A 20,272-nucleotide genomic window follows, 5' to 3' on the forward strand; every position below is an offset into this window, starting at 1 on the left:
CTAATTGAAAGTGAATTAGAAATAAGAACATCGGCTCGGCGCCTGTGGCTCAAGCGGCTAAGGCGCTAGCCACATACACCTAAGGTGGCGGGTTCGAATCCCCAGCCCGGGCCTGCCAAACAACAATGATGGCTGCAACCAAAAAACGGCCAGGCGTTGTGGCGGGCGCCTGTAGTCCCAGCTGCTTGGGCGGCTGAGGCAGGAGACTCACTTGAGCCCAGGAGTTAGAGGTAGCTGTGAGCGTGATGCCATGGCACTCTACCCAGGGGGACAGCTTGAGGCTCTGTCTCAAAAAAAAAAAAAAAAAGAAAGAAGAACATCTCCAAAATCATCACATAAGCTAATGAATGATCTTCCCCAGCTGCTGAAGCCCAAGCCTTGTGACCCCTAGACTGGAGTTCACCCACCACTGCACCCAGGAGTATCCTATTTGCGATTGTAACTGACACACGACTTACACCCTAGTGGGTCTGGGCCTTTCTATAAAGAAAATCATATTTGGATCTTTTGGGTTTAGTTGGGGCTTTAGTTCTTTCTCTAAACACTGTGGTTGCACAGTCTGCAAATCCACTGACGACTGTGACAGACGGGGATGAGGGCGGGGCCGTTTAGAGTGGGCGGGGCCGTTTAGAGTGGACAGGCCGTAACTACGGGAATGATGAACAGGTGAATGATGAATGGACGTTTGTTACCTTCCTCGGAACAGGCACCTTGGTAATGGGCACCTACTATGTTTCCAGTTTGATCAGTCTCTGGGAACCACCTGCTCCAAACACAGGCCCCGAATGCCCTCTCTAGTTACATATTCTAGCCCTGGGTCGTGGGAAATTATAGGGGCAGATTTTCTATTCATTTCCTTGTGATAAGCGGTATTCCCAATCCTGAGGGCCTGACCTCATAAATGAATTTACAGTGAGCACCAGCCTCACTCAGCACTCATTCACCTGAATCATAATTGAAATGAAAATTTCCCCAGTTCTGGTCTTCCCACGATCTCGTCTAACTCAGGAGCAAGTCATTGTCGTCAAACGACTACAGAGGCCTGGTCTCTGATGGGGCCCATCTGGCCCACGTCTTCTGGCCTCCACGTGAACATACACAGTAATTCTTCCACAGTTAAACTCATGGCCCAAGAGCAGCTGATTTTCTAATGCACGTGCTTAATAGCTGGCTAGCATTAATATATTTCCAGTCCTGAGGGGAGGAGTTGTGAGCAAAGATCTATTCCAGGGACAATCTTTACAGACTAAGAATGATGACAAAATCATTTTCTTCTTCTGTAAAGGTCTGTAAGTAAATTATAATAATATAAAGCATTTGCTGAATAACAGACGGCCGTACATGCTGACTAAAACACTCCAGTGATGTGTTGAATCATTCCATATGATTTGGTAGCAAACCTTTTATCCAAGTAGTTTTACTTTCCCCTACTGATGTTTCACAGTAAAATACCGAACTAAAACAGGAAGATAAAGAAAACGCTGGTGATGTGGTATGTCACCATTTGATGGCCTCACCACAGCGTCGCTGAAAGGGAGGGGCACATGGGAATTCCCGTCACCCACCAAGGGTTTCCTGAGGCCCAGCCTTCTGGAACGTGTCATCTACTGGGACCCCAATGAGGAAACAAGCAATTCCAAGACGGGAGAGTGCTGGGAGAGGGTAGGGCAGCCCTTCAGCCCTTGAAGGTGGTCTCAGAGCATATGTGAAAGGCATGGAGTGGGGGGAGAGAAAATGGAGCTACAGGGACAGCACGGAAGAGAACAGCACACACAAAGCTCCAGAAGAGAGCATAGAGCAGGCCTCGGGTTTGAAGCAGAGAACTGTAGACACCGTTAAAGTGTTTAAGAGAGACACTTAACACGATTCAAATGAGTGCTCTGGGAAGATCATGCAGAGGGGCAAGATTGGAGGCAGAGATGGCAGTCGGGGCTGTCACAGACCCAAATGACACCACGGATGGCTGAGCACTGTCTTGATGTAGGCAGTGAGAGGAGAGTATCTCATTAAATCCCACAACAGCCCCAAGGGAGGAACAGACCCCCATTTTACAGACAACTGTAACAAACAAGCTGCTGTGGGCTTGTTTTCCTATTACCTGTTGATCCCATATTCTCCTAACCACCAAATGTATTTACTTACTGTTTTGTGTCCTGCTTACAACAGTGGTCAGTACGTAGCAGATGCTCAAGACATGTATATAAGACAGACGGGGGCGGCGGGGGGTGGGGGGGGGGAGGACACACAGATACAGGAATCTGCCCAAACGACATTGAGTAAAGGAGCCCAGGCTGGCTGCATGCACTCACCACACTAACCTGTCATTTTTGGCTTTGCTGGTCCTTTTCAGCCGCCTGTGCTGGTTCCTCATCCCACTAACCTCCAGACTGCCCTGGACTCAGTCTTGAGGCCTCTCGTCTTTTCTCTCTCCACCTGCTTCACTGCTGCTTTCATCCAGTCCTGTGGCTTCAAATCCCATCAACTCACTGGTGACTCTGATCTCTCTCTCAGCATGGCCTTTCCCATGAGCTCCAGACCCTTTATCCTTCCCCTACTCAGCATCTGCACTTGGACATCTGATGGGCATCCTAAGCTTTCTGCATCTGAACACCTGCTCCTGTCATAATCTTCCTCATCTCACTTGATAGCAGCTCTGTTCTTCCAGGGGCTCAGGCCACAACCTTGGCATCATTCTTGCCTTGTCTCTCTCACAACCTTTATCTAATCCATCAGCAAATCCTATTAACTCTGATCTTCAAAATACCTCCAGAATCTAACTTGTCACAACCTCTCCTGCTGCCACCCGTGCATTTTGCCCAGATTATTGCCAAAGCTTCTCATTGGTCCCCTTTTCAATGGATTCCCAGTTGAGTCCCCTTCCAGGGTGATTAAGTGAAAGCTCAACTCAGATCACATCACGGCTCAAACTCCTACCCTGGCTCGTATCTCAGAGTTAGAGCCAGAGTCCTCACCGTGGCCTAGGAGGCAGTCCCCCATGTGCCCCAAGCCCACCTGTCCTGTGGGACTCCCCACACTCACTGTTCTCCAACCACGCCAGCCTCCTGGCTGGTCCCAGAATACACCAGCCCGTCCTACTCTATAGACTTTTTGCTGTATCCTCACTTGTCAATGGTTTCCAGATAGAGGCATAGTTCACTCCCTCAAATCCTTCAAGTGTGTACTCAAGTGTCACCTGAACGAGCCACCCTCTCTCAGACTGGACCCCCTCCCCCTCCAGTTTGTCTGTCTCGTCCTGGTCTCCCAAGAGTAAGGACTTTGGGAGGCCAGGGCGAGGACTTTGTTTGGCTCCCTCCTCTGTCCCCAATACCTACAACAATCCCATGCACAAGGTAGATCTCAATAAATATTTATTGAATGTATGAATTTAAAAAATGAATAAATAAATTCTCTTTTTTACAGGATCTTCTTCATACCAGCCACACCGGGCAGCAACCATCACAGAGACACACTGAGGAGACACTCAGAGAATTTTCATAGAATTGAATTTACACTTAGCTGATAAAGCGCAGATGGAAAGGCTGACGGATTTAGCTTGAATCTTTCATATTAGTCTTCTAATCAACAGATAAATGACAAAGAGTCTGAAAGAATCCAAAAATGTTTTTCAAGAAACTTTTTGGAATTTTATTTTTATAAAATCTTTTAAAATTCATGTTTTAACATGCATACCAAGGCAAAAAAAAAAAAAATTATGAAAGCTATATCAAATACAAAACAGTTTTCAAAACATACAAGAGACATTACAATATAAAAAAAATCTTTATATGTACAAAGTCAATTGCAAATTTTAATACAAAAAGAAAAAAATACAGTACAGAAAAATGGTCTTCCAAAGCTCACCGGCAAGCTAGGAAACAACCCGCCTCTGACCGTGCGAGTGAGCTGCTGTGAGCTTTGCAGCCCCATTAACATGAGTTGCCTCATCTTGCCCCATGTTACCTTTCTTCTTGTTTTTCTCTTCCTTCTTTTTAAGACAAGGGCTGATCAAGCCTTTTTAAACGCTGATATTTATTGTGCTATTTCAAAAGCCAGCGTCTTTTCATTCCAAAAGTTAATACTTTGTAGTCTCAACTACAGATGAGATGAGGCCCTATACACTGGATGCAAACAAAATTAGGACTTGGATTTTCCAAGCAGAACATACCACTTATAGAAATTTCTTTTTATAAGATTAAGATTTTCATTTATCACATTTGCTTAAATCACAGTAAGCCTATAAACCATTACCATTTTTAAAAAAAACCTCCTTAACTGAGATTTAGCTTGCTGTATTTATGGTTTCGTCATATGCTGCTGGGAATGTCTAATCTAAAATACTCAGAAGAGGTCTATTCCCCCTACCCACACCATATCTGATATTCACCAATAGAAACCAGTTCATCGGTTATCTCTTAGTAACCATCATTTGATTGAGTTCCTATGACAGGAACAAAAAACTTAAAACTTTGGTTATTTTTTATATGGGAACCACATCTATTGTTAATTTATCTCCACTGCTCTTAATAATACATTTCAGGGAAAATGTTTAGATTTGAGCTTCAAGTAAAGTTCCTAATCAGGAGGACACAGAGAACTAGTTACTGATGCTAATGAGCTTTTGACATCCCCCTGTCAAAAGCTACCTTTCCTGATTAGCCAGGGAGGGAACAGAAAGGGAAAGGAAGGGAGGAAAGAAGGAAGTACTGAGAGGCAGGAAGCAGAGAGCTGGGGCGGGAAGACATCTCCCAGAGACACAGTGACTTGTGGACTGTACAGAAAACCATAAACAATGCTCTTGAAATTCACAAAGAGAACAGCACCGACAATGCCATTCATCCCAGAGGAAATGGAATTAGAGGGAAATTATGTTTACTATTTCACATTTCTTAGAAAAATATTATTAAAACTTATGATTTAAAGCAGTCCCTCCCTCCCTACTTATTCTAACACTTAGCTATGAAGCAACGGCTTTTTAAAAAAGAAAAAAAATAAGGATTAAGAAAGGTCAAGTTTAGTTAAGTAAGAAGTCTAGTATGTAAGAAACCAGAAAGCAGAACAGTGCCCAACACAGAGACGGACGACTGGAGCCCAGGGATGGCGCAGGGCTGCCATCAGCTATGTGAGGGAAACGCCCAGACACTCTACTTCTCTCCAACGTATAATTTTTGCTTCATAGAAAGAACTGCTGAAATCTAAGACTCACTTATTGAGTCATTTAAAGGAAATGCTGCCGACTGTGCCCACAGACACGATATTTATAAAGCAAATAAAGAGTGCAAGTAAACTTCAAGATTGTATTTGGGAGAACCATGTGTCTATCCCAGGGGGTGAGTGTGGTTCAGAACGCAGGCCGCTGCCACCCTGAGGTTCAGCCTGCATGCTGACAGTGTTAAAATACAGAGTTCCTGCAAATTCTCATTAATTATGTCAACCAATTTGAACGCATCAAGAGAAAATTTTACCAACAATATAACAAGGTATGTATTTACATTTTCATTTGCATCTTAAGGAGAAATCGTTAATAATGATGATGATTATGGAAAACAAGATTAAAAGTGTATTCATTTGGGGAAAAGCTACATCAATAGGATTCATCCAACCACGAACACTCCTATAATGAAGGCAATACTACAAAACAATTCACAGCTTTATAAAAAGGTGATACACCTATGCAGAGTTTCACTAAATTTTTTTTCCATTAAAAAGAGTTCAATTACTCTAAAATCTGTAAAATATATAAAATACCAAGATTATCAACAGTCACAAATGTTTTGAAGTCAGTGGACACATGTATTTTCTTAAGTTGGGTTCCATGTGTGTAGAAGGTCTGTGAGGATTCCCCGGTGACAACATTCCACCACTGTTCAGAGAAAAATAAAATTCTCATTAGTCTGGTGCATGACAATTTGTAGTGCCAACCAGATTCTTTGCCCTATCTCCACCCTACTCCCAGACTCAAGCAAACAGTAGGAAATAAGACCAGGGTTTAATGTAAAACATACTGTATTCCCACCCCAGTCAGCCCTTCCTGACGAACCCGAGTGATGGCCTCACAGGCTACACCCTACTCCTCTGCCAGGTACGCAGAAGTGTGCAGGTGCCTGGGAGCTGCAGACACGACACCACCCAAGTCGTGGTGGTGGACTGAGCTCTGTGTGTCCTTCTCAATTGAAGGGACAGAAAATTCCTCCTCTCTTCACTCAAACACCCCTTTGCAGACACGGACTATATTCTGACAGGACCCAAACCATCATAATAGAAGCTACAGGACAAATGTTCCCTCCACTGACTCTTCCCCTTCACCAGGAGTGATTCCAGTTTCTTCATGAAACAGTCTATATATTTATTTCCTAAATAAATACTGAACATCTCAAATGTAGCAGGCGCTCTAGCTAAGTCTCTCCTTTCCTTCCCAATCACTGAATTTGCTAAGATTATGATATTTATGTTCATTTACCAAATGGAGATTACAAAGCTACCCATGTATCTCAAACTAAAATGAGGGCGAGAGACAACGCACACAAACACCTTGAAAAGCCCCTGGGTACATCAAGATTCTGAGTATCAGGAACATAAGAATGGCATCACTCACCTTTGTGGCCACTGTAAGCCTAGCACTCTGCCTTACAACGTGGCAGGGTCAACTAATCGAGCTTACTGTGAGTAACAGTAACTGGTGAAGGTATGTCCCATGGACTTCAGTAAACCTCACCAAAGCAGCATGAACTGAATTTGAGATCTTCCAGAACTGACAAAGCTTGCTTTGTAAAATAACAGTGTGATCAAGGTTGCAGAGGACACAGTCTACCAACCCGAGAGAAGACTGTTTTCAGCCACTAAGGCCTTTAGAGATTTCCCAGTCCAACCACCTCATTTTACAAATAAGGAAACTAAGATTCTCAGAGAAAAGACTCGTGGCTCGAGAAAACACTGCTCGCAGGTGGCAGAGGCGGAGAAGTTCTGGCTTCCGAATCAGTGCTCTCCCTTCCTTTCCTTCTATTAAAACAGACCACTGTACCTGCTATATCAGCCAATCTGAATATGGACTAAAAATCAGTATTCCAATAGCAGCCAGTACAGAGGGTTTTAGGGTAGTGAGCCTACTTTGTTTGGTACTATGATGGTACATACACGTCATTATGGATTTGTCCAAACTCAAAGAATGAGAACACCAAGAATGGACCCTAATACAAGCTACGGACTTTGGGAGATAATGATGTGTCCATGTAGGTCCATCAGTTGTAACTAATGTATGACTCTGGTGGGGGATACTGTTACTGGGGGAAGCTGTGTACCTGTGGAGGCTGGGTGAATACCTCTCCCTAAGAGCTGGGTATTGTTATTATACACATTTTAGAGATAAGAAAATGAGGCACAGAGAGGTTAAACAATCCTGTGCAAAATCACAAAGCTAAGGAGTGGCAGAGCCAAACGCTGAGGTCAGGCAAGGTGCCCCAAGGTCCACTCTCCTGACCATGATGATCTGATGTCTTTAAGTCATGATGCTCCACCATGGATCATCATGGATTCCTTATTTCAAATCAGCTTTTCCCTTCCTGAGTATGAATTCACGTGAACATCTTGTCATTCTAACAGTATTTGCCTAGTGACACAACACAGATGAACAGCTAAATTATTTTTTCAGTCATAAAAGAGGAATAATGTTGAAAATTAAGAACTTTTTATCTACTGGATATGTACTTTATCTTACTGACACTCAATTTATACAGCTTGGATTCTACAGTAAACAGACTCAAAAGGCCTATTTTTTTGGACACTACAGCAGCTGTTTCCTTTTTACTTTTAATTTGCTCTGTGCTTTTGGATAGTCTCATTAACATGCTGGATAGATGCGGGCTGGGCTGTATCGTAATCAGTGTAACCGCGCTGGTAATCAAACCAGCCTGATTGTTACTTAAATATACAGACTAAATATACAGGCTATTGGTTCTTTCACCCTTAAGACATAACCTCTACAGCGTGAGTATCTATTCTGCTGCTTGATTTCAAGGTTCACTAAGAACTCTGCAAATCTAGTCACTGATCTTTATATAACATCTGATACGCCAGACTCTCAATTAGGTGACAGCATTCTGTGGGGCTCAGGGAATCAAATGGCATGGTCTCCAGAAACCTGGTGTCAAAGCTGAGCAGTTAAGTTTTTCAGGAGCCAGCAAAGGAGTTTTCAGAATCCCAGCTCCTAACACAGACAGCAGTGTCTCTGCTCCCGGCATCACACTCACAGCAAAGAGTGCCATGTTTGTCTTGCACTAAAGAAGAGCAAGTAGTGATTGTGTCTCAGGATCCCCTAACAATTAAGTAACAGTATGCCCCAAAGGTTAATCAATATTTTGTAAAGATAATTGTGTTTTCAATGCAACCAAGTAAAGGGATCATAATGTATGTCCTTTATAAAGAAACTCTTATTGACACGTATCAGCTGTACATATCTTAAGGATACGTGTGATATTCTGATACCTATTTACAATGTGTAATGATCAAATCAGGGTAAGTGGGATATCAATCGTCTCAAACATTTATCTTTTCACTGTTTTAGGAATGTTACAATTCTCTTCCGGCTATTTTGAAATATACAATAAATTACAGTTAAGTACAATTTCCCTACTGTACTATTAAATACCAGAACTTCCTCCTGCTATCTAACTATGTATTTTTACCCCTTAGTACATCCTTTCACAAAACTAAAAAGAGTCCTCTAAATAATTATTGTTTTTATAAGCTGTATTTTATGGTGAGTCAAACGGCAACTGCATGGATCTCATATAACCAAAACATCACTCAACTATTTCTGAACATCTACATGTGTTAGACAATTGATCAGAATCATCTCCTGCACGTGAATGTTTTCAGTAAGAAACGACAGTATCGTAAGATCTGATCAGGGATCTATTTTAAATAAACAAGCTTTCAATGCCCACGTGGTCAGTACAATATATGGTATTATGTTATATTTATATTCCCTTTACAAGTAAAACACTCTTCAGAAGACCCACCCCTCTGAAGCCTCTGCTGACTCCCCCCGGGAGGCCTGCTCACTGCTCTCTTTTGTGCCTCCACCATCCATGCAGATGTGTCCCAGACCCCTCCACTTCCAGGGCTTTCTTTGTTTACCATCTGCTTTCCCCATAAAGCCTAAACTGCCAGAGAGCAGGAATCTAGCCGTAAGCCTTGTGCCGCACAGCAGTTCTTAGCATACAGTGGGCATTCAACACACTCTTAGTGAACGGGCGGATGGACAGATGCAAGCCCCAAAAATGACCCTGAGGCATCACAATACATCCAAGCCTTGGCCTCAACAGTCTCTAGCCAGTTTGCTTGTGAGGAAACCATGGCAAAAGACAACCTGGGTTTGAGTCCTGGATCTTCTATTTACTAATTACGTAATTTTAGGAAAGTTGCCACCTCCGTGAAAATCAATTTCCTCATCTATAAACCACGGATAATAAAATTTAAGCCTCACAAAGCTGGCTAATGAGATGATGGAAGGAAAGCACTCTATAAACTATACAGCAATATGCTGCTGCTGTTACTAATATTGCGGAAGGAAGGAAATTTCACGAGTACTTTTTTAAAATTTCAACCAAAATAGGTAACAATGAGTGACGTGGAAACAGAATCCCTTGAAACACCCCACTTCCTGGTGATTCTGATGATCCACGTGCTGCATGGGGCAGTACGAGAACTCTGGACTGAGAGCATCCTTAACGCTGTCACCAAAACTTCGCGAGATCTGAGGAGAGCAGCCCTGCAGACCTCAGGCTCATCCCTGCAACACAGAGGTAACAGCAGCTGCTCTCCCACTCTGCTGGGCTGAAGCAGGCCCAGACGAGACAAAGGAAGTGAGAATAGCTTAGAAAGTATGATCGCACACATAGGATATTCTTCTCTTTCACAGTCCTTGAAGAACTCTTACCTTAAGATACCCGCCTGCGGAGACAAGCATTTTCCTGTCTGGAGAAAAGCAAAGGTCGGTCACCCAGCCTCCGTGGGTACTAGCTCCTTCCTCTGTAATCGGAGCACACAGACGGAGCAGAGCACCATTCGAGACATTCCATATCTACAGAAACATGAATCATAATTCATTAAGGGGTTACCCAAAAGTTTCTCTAGTTTTAAAATATATAATCTACATGTCGTCTGGGACATATTTAAAACTCTTCTTAAAAAAGCAAAGAACTACAGAAATTGATCAGAATACTGACTAATCCATTTAACTAAAAGAATGATGAGAGGTGCATGTAACACACAAAGGTCCTCAAAAAAGCTCAAAGAATTCTAGTCCAAAAACCGATTCCAAGAATGTTGACAGATGTCATTCAAACACCAAAAATATACACATTTTAAATAAGTCCCCATACAGTTCTAAATATATACATTCTAAGATTATTTCACTAGACTCTTATAAACAACTCAATCACAGATGCCAGTATCTCCATTTATTTCCAGGGAGACTTAATATATAAATATATAAGCAGCACTCTGATTTTTCAAACAAATGCACATCAGAAAAAGAAGAAACAAAAGCATAAATAGCAAGAAAATAATCAAAATTATCATTTGCAAATATCTCCCTAAAAAGTCTAAGAGAACCAGGGTGGTGCCTGTGGCTCAGTGAGTAGGGCGCCAGCCCCATATGCCAAGGGTGGCAGGTTCAAACCTAGCCCTGGCCAAACTGCAACAACAATAACAAAAAATAGCCAGGTGTTGTGGCGGGCACTGTAGTCCCAGCTACTCGGGAGGCTGAGGAAAGACAATTGCCTAAGCCCAGAAGTTGGAAGTTGCTGTGAGCTGTGACACCGCAGTACTCTACCAAGGGCAATAAACTGAGATGCTGTCTCTACCAAAAAAAAAAAAATCCAAGAGAACCAAATGGAAAGAGTTCAGTAAGATAGTTAGATATATATATGAAAACCAGCAGCTTTCTTCTATTTTATTTAAAAGATTTTTAATATACTAAGGAAAATTCTTTAAATAACACTAAAAGAGACAATTTTTTCCTGTCAGAGTTTCTGAAAAATGAAACACTGCCACATCACCAGTAAAGGAGCACTTTCATCCAAAGATAAGAACTCACAGCAAAAGGAAAGTTCCCAAAGCAGGCCTGACCTTTCAGCTCACACAGTATTTACGTGAATGGTATAGAGAAGATGCCTACTTAGTCCTCAAGGTTAATTTTGCTGTAAAGCCTATCTGATCACACCTCTATTCCTGCCACCTGCATTGTCCCTGTTCTTCTGCATTGCATATCTATACCCTGTAAAGAAAGAAAGAAAAGAAAAAGTACCTTCCTCATTCATAGAGGTCACCAAAGCAGTGATCTCAATACCCCCATTTTCCCACCCAGCTGCTCAGTTCTAACATAACCCAGCTGGCTGACTGCTTTTCCATGACTTCCAGTCCCTCAGCATGCAATCCGTCCCACGCTGCACAGATTCACAGACACGGAGAACAGCATTCCACGTCTCCCAGAAAGATTGTTCTCTAAGTAAAACTGGCATGGTTTAAAGACATGCCTCAAGCACTGCAGGGAACTAAAACTGTCCTATCAGGTAGGAAGCCCCTCACTGCCCATGATGACTGTGACCCTCTACACCGCAAAGCAGGACAGTCCAAAGAGGACTGCAGCAAACCACCCTGGAAATCACCAGTGCGTGGACATGGTGCTAAAGAGATCATTCCCTTCAGCACTGAAAACAGCAGAACGTGCAATTCATTTATAACCCAATGATTTATAAAATTATTTTTCTCAAATTCTGCCACTAAAAACCACCTTTGCTTCAATTCCAAGAATTACGATGAATCATTCTCATGCTAGCAGCAGAGAACCAACTGCAAATAACTAGGGCATGTGCCTCTTCACATATAGAGGAAAAGCATCACTAGCAAATGAAGGCTTCCCTGCAGCGGAGTGCAGCTGTGAATACAACACACACGAGAAACAAAACAAAGAGTGCCTCCTCCAGCCAGAACCCGGAGCCTGTGCTTCCCTGTCCCGCGAAAGATGGTCCCCACTGTGATGAAGAGCACTAGCCGAGCTGCAGAAGAGCAGTGTTTTCCCACCAGCAAACACCCTACCCTGATTTCTCCATTGTCGTCTCCGGTTGCCAGCAGGGTACTGTCCACAGAGAAGGCAGAGCAGCGCACACAGCCATTGTGGCCCCTCAACTCGTGGAGAGCGGAAGGAAGTTCAAAACTCCAAATCTGGAAGACAGTTAAGGCTGTTTAGAAATGGTAACTGCACTTGAAATAAGCATCTGTAAACCCTGCCTTAACGGCTTTTCAGCCATAAATTCAAACACATGGAAGTTCTAATATTTAACAGTTTATAAACTTTCATGAGATGCCCAAGCTCCAACCTGTAACCTTGTTAATTTTTCTGAGTTTGCCTTTAATTGCTCGAGTTAAATTCAGAAAGACTCAAGTCACTGCGTCCTTATCTTTGGCCTTGGAAGGAAGAACACTGGCCTGCCAGGGGCAGTATGTGGAGGGAAGCAGACCTGAGTTAGAGTCCCGGCCCCACTGCTCACTAGATCCTAGTGACCTACGACAACTCATATAACCTTCTCTAGCTGCAGTTTCTGCTTCTGTAAAATGGGGACATTAGTATCTATGGTATGAATATTAAATGAGATTATAGAAAGGGAAATTCCTAGCACATAGCAAGTGACCTTCAAAGGTTAGTCGATATACTAGCCTACCATGTTAGCAGCCAAATACTGTTCTTTTCATTCTAATATTTTCTCTCATGGTTTTGTCATCATCATTTAACAAACATGTACTGAAAACTGCCATGTTCCAGGCACTGTGAGCTAAGGAATAGGTGGTACAAAGATAACCTAGATACAGTCCTTACCCTTGAAAAATTCATAGTTTAATCAGGACTACAGGCCCATGAATGGTTAGTGAACAGCTGTATGAAGTAAATGCTCTCACAAACACGGATAAAATGTCATGGGAACACTGAAGGTGGAGTCGCCAACCCTGCCTGAAGGTCAGGAAAGGCTTCCCAGAAGAACTGACATCAAATCTAGGTCTAGAAGGATGAGTCATAATGCTTCACAGTAAAAAAGGAATCGAGTTGTGTCAAACCAAAGTAACAGGACACACAAAAAGATGAAGGCAGGAAGTAGGCTGCACAGAGGAGACACGCAGCAGAAAAGGAGGGTGATGAGCCCAGGAGCTGGCCCCTAAGCCAATGGGTGACAGGTGTTTCAACGGGACACACGGGCAGCAGTCTGGAAGATAAAGTGGGGCAGGCACAGAGCCACAGCTGGGATGTGGGGAGAGGACCCAAGTGATGGGGGCGGGGGGTGCAGTCCTCAGGGTAGAGACAAGAGGGAGGCGACAAATCCAAAGACGCTGAGAGCAACAAACACAGCAGGAAAGGCCAGAATTGGAAGGACAGGTACATAATACTACCATTAATAAAGATGGGGGGGGGGGGAAGAGAGCGTGAAGTACTCAGGGTCCCCAACCAAAGCAGCATCCTTCATGGGCATGTGATTTGCAGAAACATCAACTTACAGCGATTCTATAAAAAATTTACTGTGGGTATGTAATTAAATGTAAATCTGTTTCAATGATTTTTATTGCCTATACTATGCAGCAGAGATTCCACTTGATTAGTTAAAGATAAGAAGTAATCCTTAAGGGAGAAATCAGAAGTCCTCAGTGTCATTCATGTAATCTATTTGACACCAACTAAATGCCAATAGGCATCCTTTAAAAGCTCATAAAATATGAGACCGAGACAGAGATGGAGACAGCAACTGTTACTGTTTTGTTTTACATATGATTTGGACTCATGATCCATAACCAATATCAGTTTAGTGCATGGATATTTCAATGACTTGACATACCTTTGCAGTCTTATCAGCAGAGGTAGACGAAAACTTGGTCACATCAAGAGAAATATCACAAGAAAGCACTGTACCCTGATGACAGGCAAAGTCTTTTTCCATTCTTCCAGTAATAATACTCCACACCTTAAAAAAAAGAAAGCAAAACCCCAAAGCTGCCACTTTAAAGAACATTTTGTATTAAAAAGCACAATCAACTATAAGACTATAGAAACAAGAGCTCGAGCACACTAGTTATTCTAACCTCCTTACTATGAGTTCTGTTAGTATAAAGGCTCACAAACACACGGCAGATGTAGATGACTGTGGTGAACAAAAAACAGGCATAAGAAAATAAAAAGTTTTTAATTACTTGACATCCATATGCTTTTGGCTGCCAAAACATAATCATTGCAATATCAGAATTCTTTTTAGAAAATGAACCTGTGCTTCAAATTACCTTCACTGTTCCATCAAATGACCAAGAAAGCAATCTTGAATCTTCCAGGAGCCTGAAGTCTTTCACTGTTTCCTGATGGGCTTGCAGAAAGACATACTCCTCTGACTGCCAGTTCCACACCTGAAAGTCAAGGTAGTAAGTCTGTTACAACCTTCCCCCACACTGTCCTATCGGAGGAAGACAGTGAATGTGTACTTTCTTGTCTGAAGTCTTTCATTCTCATGACATTTCAGTAAAACAAAGAAGAGTAACAAAGATTACAGTGTCCTGCATTTTACAGTCAGAGAAAAGCTGGGGTTAATTAACTTGACTAGGGGCAAAATAAAATAGTTTTCCTCCTAAATAAAATTTGTTTTCTTCAGTTGCTTAGAGAACAGTTAATTATACCAGAAGACAGACAAAAGCCACAATATGCCAAGTGAGCTCACCATCTGATTAGATTTTCTAGAGGAAATTATCCCAATTACATATTCACAGATTTCTTAACCTACAAACTGGGCAAGTCTGCAGACTCTGGCTCCACTGAAACTGGCCCCATTGCCCAGGAAGTCAGCTGATCAAACCAGGTCATAGCATTTCTAAGTTTCAGAGGTCTCAGCTAAACCCTAACGCAATCCTCAAAATGACAAAAGAAACTACAAGGCATTATTCTTCACACGGAGTTTCAGGAAGAGCCATTCAGACACAGGGAAGGAGGGGGAAATTGAAAGAGCACAAGGAACTGGCCAAAAGCAACCATATAAACATATCTGAGGCACAGACGTAAGCAAAACAAAAGTCTACTTCTATGCCACGTCCATGTAAAGAACATCTCTTAAATATTAAGTCAAAGAGCAACTGTATTTACAGCCTTGTTAATTTATGACTTAAAATTAACTTATATAACAAAAGTTTATTTAGCACCTATATGTGAGGCAAACAGAATCAAACAAGGACCTGTCATAAAGAAATCTAGGAGTTGAGCAAAGATAATGGGACATACAACCAAAAAAAAAAAAAAGAAAGAAAGAAAGAAAGAAAAGGAAAGCCAAAACTCCTACAACAGAAGCTATAATGACAGATGTAAAAGTTCTGTGGGACTCACAAAAGCAATTCCTTACAGAAGATTTGGAGGAGACAGTGCATGCACAGTAGGTTGTGGGATTAGGTGGAAGTATGATTCACAAACTGAGGAGGGCTTTTCAAAGGGACTGAGTGCTGGATTTAAAGTACAGGAGAAAAATAGCCTGAAAAGATCCTAGGGACCTGCTTATGGTGAGTTTGGCTAGAGCACAGGTTACACAGAAGGACTGGCAGTGAAAAACAGCGCACAGGTATTCAAGAAACATCCCAGCAGGCCCAAAGAAATGAAACTTCTCAGGTGTGGGCAATCAGGCAGGCTCCAAAAGAATAAACAGATTTTTAAAAATCAGCCACAACCACAGGTCTGCACATCAGCAGCTTCTGGGTCTAGTTTTTGAGCGATGAATGTTAAACAGTAGAACTGTCTGTAAGCCTTTTCCCGTCAACTTAGGCAAAATGGTAAGAGAAATGACATCTCTTCCTCCCCTTTCTTTACTCCTTTAGCCACTGCATTCGGCAGCCGCCCTCTCCGCCCAGCTGTGGCTCTCTCTGGTCTCTCCACAGCTCCCGTCTTGAAATGCTCACTCACAGAAGCAGATAGCAAGAGTAGGGGATCCTGTACATGAATAAGGGGACTTTAGAAGCGAAAGTGGAGGTAAGAATAACGCCAAAGAGAATGAAATCAGGAACTCCAGCATTTTAAGAACCCGATGCCAACCCTGGCTGTGCCGGATTCAACACTCTCCCGACTCAGCTCCTCAGAGCTGCCCTCCACATGACAAGTCAGAGAGCCTTCCTGAGCAGGTGCAACAAAGAACCTGACGATCACTGGCAGGAGATTAAGAGTAGTCTTCACAGTTTTTATTAAGGAAGCTTTCTCACAAAGCAGTCGTGACAGTGACACTTTTTTGTTGGGCCTACACACACTGTGCTAACTGGATCACCCTGATCTAACGGCTAAACTCTCACCAGCATTAGTCAATATAATACAGTTGAGTCTGGGGATGTTTCTACCATTAGCTATAATTTTTGCAATGTATATATACTGTAGAATTTTTTCAGCTATACGAATAAAATTTAAATTTTAAAAATGTTAAAGAAACACACCAGTAAGAACCAATATAGTCCGATCTATTGCCTCAGGTGAGCATGGCTAATACGTGGCTTTATTGATCTCAAGGACCCAAAACAGCCAAGGTAGACCTCAGTTTTCACAACTCTAAAATGCTATAATCAGGTGAGTTGATTCTTCCAATTTTAGCAATAACGTCAGCTCAAAGATTTACTAAAACTCTACCACATGCCAGGCACTGGGAATACAAAGATGCTCAAAACAAATCTCCATTTAGACATTTACAAAAACACTGAAAAACTAAACAAAACCCAGCCGGTCATTTCTTGGAAATACCTACCATGAGTTCTGTTACAAAAACGTATATTCATTAAAACGCTGTAAATGTAAAAAGTATTCTGAGCAGAACAAAAAAAGAGGATAAAACACAATTCTTATTTCTAAAAATAATCTAACTCCTATTCTAAAAATATTTCTGGAAATGATTTCTCCCTTTAGCTGAGAATATCCAAAGTCTTCAAGCAGAGGTCATAAAACCTCACAAATTGAGTTTTTGAAAGACTATATGGCAGGCACACAGTGTCTCCACTGAATTTCATCAGATGTAGTTTAGTTTTACCCATTTCAAAGACATCTGGAAAGAAACGAAGGTGACTATCATACCAACTTTCACAGCTAATACAACAGTACCATGGAAGCCTGTAATCGATACATTTCCGTACAGAACCCCAATTTCATCCCAATTATACATGGGACTCACAAAGATATAACATAAAAAGATACTTTTTCCAAAATAATTTTTAATAATGTACTGAATTAAATATTACCACCATAAGAAATATATATAGACACATATATACTAAATAAAAGAATATAGTAATTTCCTTGGAACATATGCATTTACCTCTTTTTCTTCTAAAACCCTACTAAAATGGCAAAGTCAAAGAATAGAAGGGGTTAGATAACAAAATGCTGGAGGCTGGGAAGCAGGAAAACAGTAATCAACTCAGCAGAACCAAGAAAACAGACTCCTAAAAGCACTAGAAAAAGCCAAAATCAACAAAACTGAAGCATCACAAAAATGGAGAAGCATAAACCCTATGTATTCAATTTTGATATGAGGACAATTAATTACCTAGTATACGGTGGGGGGGGGTAGGGGAAGGGAAGAGCAGAGAGAAAGAGAGTGAAAGAGGGATGGGAGTGGGGGAAAGAAAGAACAGAGAGAGGGAAGGAGGGAGGGGGTGGGGTCTCAGTGTATGACATACATTTTGGGGGCAAGACAATTGTAAGAGGGACTTTACCTAACAAATGCAATCAGTGTAACCTGGTTTCTTGTACCCTCAGTGAATCCCCAACAACAACAATAAAAAATTGGCACTAAGTACTCCCAGAAGGTTCAGAAACTGCAGGCACTAGGTCCGTGCATATATGAAAATGGGAATGAGGGTAGAGCTAAGAACAGAAGTTTTAGGAACTCTAGGAAGACAGCAGAAGTGCGAGCACAGGTTTTTAGACTCCCTGCAGCTCATCATTATACGTAGACAAAGCAACTGGAATAGCAAAACCAGAAATTCAGACAACATCAACAAGGTCATTTAGGTGACAAAGTATGCCCACAAACCCCAAGACACAAGCAGATGGGGACAGACTGAGGCCTGCAGATCCTGCATGATAACAGCATCCACATAGAACGAAGCAGAGAACCCCAAATGGCTTCACGGCATTCACTGTTTGGGGGAGGGAGGGTGCTGGGTACAGTCTGGGAGATCTAGAGCAGTCTGGGCCCTGAGAGCTGTCAGAATTAACCAGGACAACCCTAAGACCAGGAGAAAACATAAAGAATAGAATCCAAAGTGCGCAAAACATGGATAACGGCAGCAAAGGAAAGACAAGGTCCAAAACAGCGAGCGACGGGCACAGAGCAAAGAACAAGACCATATTTCTAATGCCTCATGAAAGCAACCGAAGAAGGGGCTGCAGAGTTGTGAAACTAGAAATGTGGAGCCTTCTCATTCCTCCCAAGAGTTCAGAAAAACTGATTTCACGTAAAAAAAGATTTTTTGCTGAATTCCAAACCAAGTTTTTATGAAAAAAAGGAATGAAAGTAGAGAGCAATGCCCCTTCAGACAGTGGAAGCAAACCAGAAAGAAGAGGACCTGGGCTAAGGGGCACGGCACAGCTGAAGCAGAGACCGGGGCATCAAGGGAGGGTCTCTAACTGAACGCTGAGATCAGCATCTACCCCAGTTCTCCTCCCCCACTGAGTTCTGAGAACCTGTCAGCCAGATTTACTCTCCACACAGAGGAACGGCAGATTCTCCTCTAGGAATCTGAGGACACAAAGATGCAGTACCTAACACACTGACAACACAGGTTCCCTATCCAGAGCACCTTTCAGGGAAGGCCTCCGCCCCCACACAGAGCTTTCTGTCCATCACGTAGTGTTGTCTCTGGCCGGTGATCTCCACACAGCAAGGAGACCCTTAAAGTAAGAGGCCAAAACACCCAAACAGAAAAAACAGGAAAAAGCAACCTAGGGGGAACAGCAACTACGCAGGAAAATAAAAATGAGGGTGAAGATTTCTACATAGATGTGTATGTCTATAAATAAATTATGTATATGTATGCGCATACAGAAGGTTTCTACAAAACAAGAACACTGCTCTTCAAAAGGAATACACAATTCAAGTGGACTTTTCTGTCATTACAAACACAATGGGAAAAATATAAAACTCAATACAAGAGCTGGAAGGTAAAAGCAAAGAAAACTGACAGAAAATAAAGCACAGCATAGAAAGATTAAGTGTGAAAAAATAAAATATACTCTCTTCACATGAGCAGACGAATGATAGGTAGATAAGATAGACAGATAAGAAAAATAGATGATGAGTCCAGGAGATGGAACATCTGAATAACGGGTATTACAGACAAAGAAAGCAAACTGGACCAAAAAATTCAAGAAATAATTCAAGTAAACATGCTTAAATTAGAAATTTCCAAATTCTGGGGACAAAGTAAAGATTCCAAAATTTTCCAGAGAGAAAGACCAGGAAGCAGAATAGCTTCAGATGTTTGAACATGAACTTTGGAACTTGGAAGAAAAGGGAGCAATGTCTTCAAATATCCAACTACACCCGAAGGGTAAAATAACATCCAAGTACACCCAAAGGTCACATTTTCCTAAACTGCTTTAAGACAGGGGACACATTCAGAGTACCCTTAATACACATACTCGTAATAACGACAACAAGGGTGTAGACAACATTTTGCTGTAACTATACTGGGGTGATGGGGATTGATAAATGGCTGCGTGCGTATGTGCATGTACTGAAGGTAAGACAGGTGGGAGGAGGAAGAGAGCTAAACCCTCATCTTGCTGTAGGGAAGTCAATAGATAATTCCTCAAATGGGAAAACCCAGAACAGCACGATAAGCATACCATATGGAGGCATGAAGGTAAATACCAAAAGAAACATCTGAAAGTTACAAGTGCTTCGGGAGAATGGGAATGGAGGAAGGGGTCTATTTTTCATAATAAGCCTTACAACACTGTTTGAATTTTAAGAGGATGTGCATTGGAACTTTAAGAAAAATCAACTAAGTTTAAAAAAAATATATAGCTTAAGGTCTCCATATCTACAAGCCTTCATTATAGTAAACTCTTATTTTTTCACAGGATTTTATTCCCATAACAAACTTGTTCTTAATAGAATGAAATCGTCTCTATCAGATTTCACGACTGTAAAGAAAAATAAAAAGAAATTATATAAATGTGGCAAAAAGTATACTTATTAATACAAATCCGAATAGCAAGGCA

At 41.9% G+C, this 20,272-nt stretch overlaps 2 protein-coding genes across 3 annotated transcripts in view; one reads left to right on the forward strand and one right to left on the reverse strand.

The window, feature by feature from the left end:
• ANKS1B (ankyrin repeat and sterile alpha motif domain containing 1B) overlaps positions 1 to 3,762 on the forward strand; it is a 1,028,517-nt gene extending 1,024,755 nt beyond the window's left edge. The window contains exon 26 of one of the 2 annotated variants that reach the window (XM_003783324.1): positions 3,421 to 3,629. In XM_003783324.1, the coding sequence (XP_003783372.1) occupies positions 3,421 to 3,498 (78 nt within the window). In that variant the 3' untranslated portion in view covers positions 3,499 to 3,629. Of the gene's footprint in view, positions 1 to 3,420 lie in introns of both variants that reach the window. The other variant, XM_012801225.1, reaches the window with a different exon arrangement.
• Positions 3,727 to 20,272, reverse strand: part of APAF1 (apoptotic peptidase activating factor 1) — a 73,179-nt gene continuing 56,633 nt past the window's right edge. Inside the window, exons 23-27 of the mRNA XM_003783326.3 lie at positions 14,320 to 14,439; positions 13,881 to 14,006; positions 12,097 to 12,222; positions 9,935 to 10,078; positions 3,727 to 5,860 (exon numbers count right to left, since the gene is read on the reverse strand). Coding sequence (XP_003783374.1) covers positions 5,714 to 5,860; positions 9,935 to 10,078; positions 12,097 to 12,222; positions 13,881 to 14,006; positions 14,320 to 14,439 — 663 coding nt within the window. The 3' untranslated portion in view covers positions 3,727 to 5,713. The remainder of the gene's footprint in view (positions 5,861 to 9,934; positions 10,079 to 12,096; positions 12,223 to 13,880; positions 14,007 to 14,319; positions 14,440 to 20,272) is intronic.

The sequence above is a fragment of the Otolemur garnettii genome, unplaced genomic scaffold (assembly GCF_000181295.1).
Source record: "Otolemur garnettii isolate 467f Iridium unplaced genomic scaffold, OtoGar3 scaffold00007, whole genome shotgun sequence".
In the NCBI taxonomy this organism is placed as follows: Eukaryota; Metazoa; Chordata; class Mammalia; order Primates; family Galagidae; genus Otolemur; species Otolemur garnettii.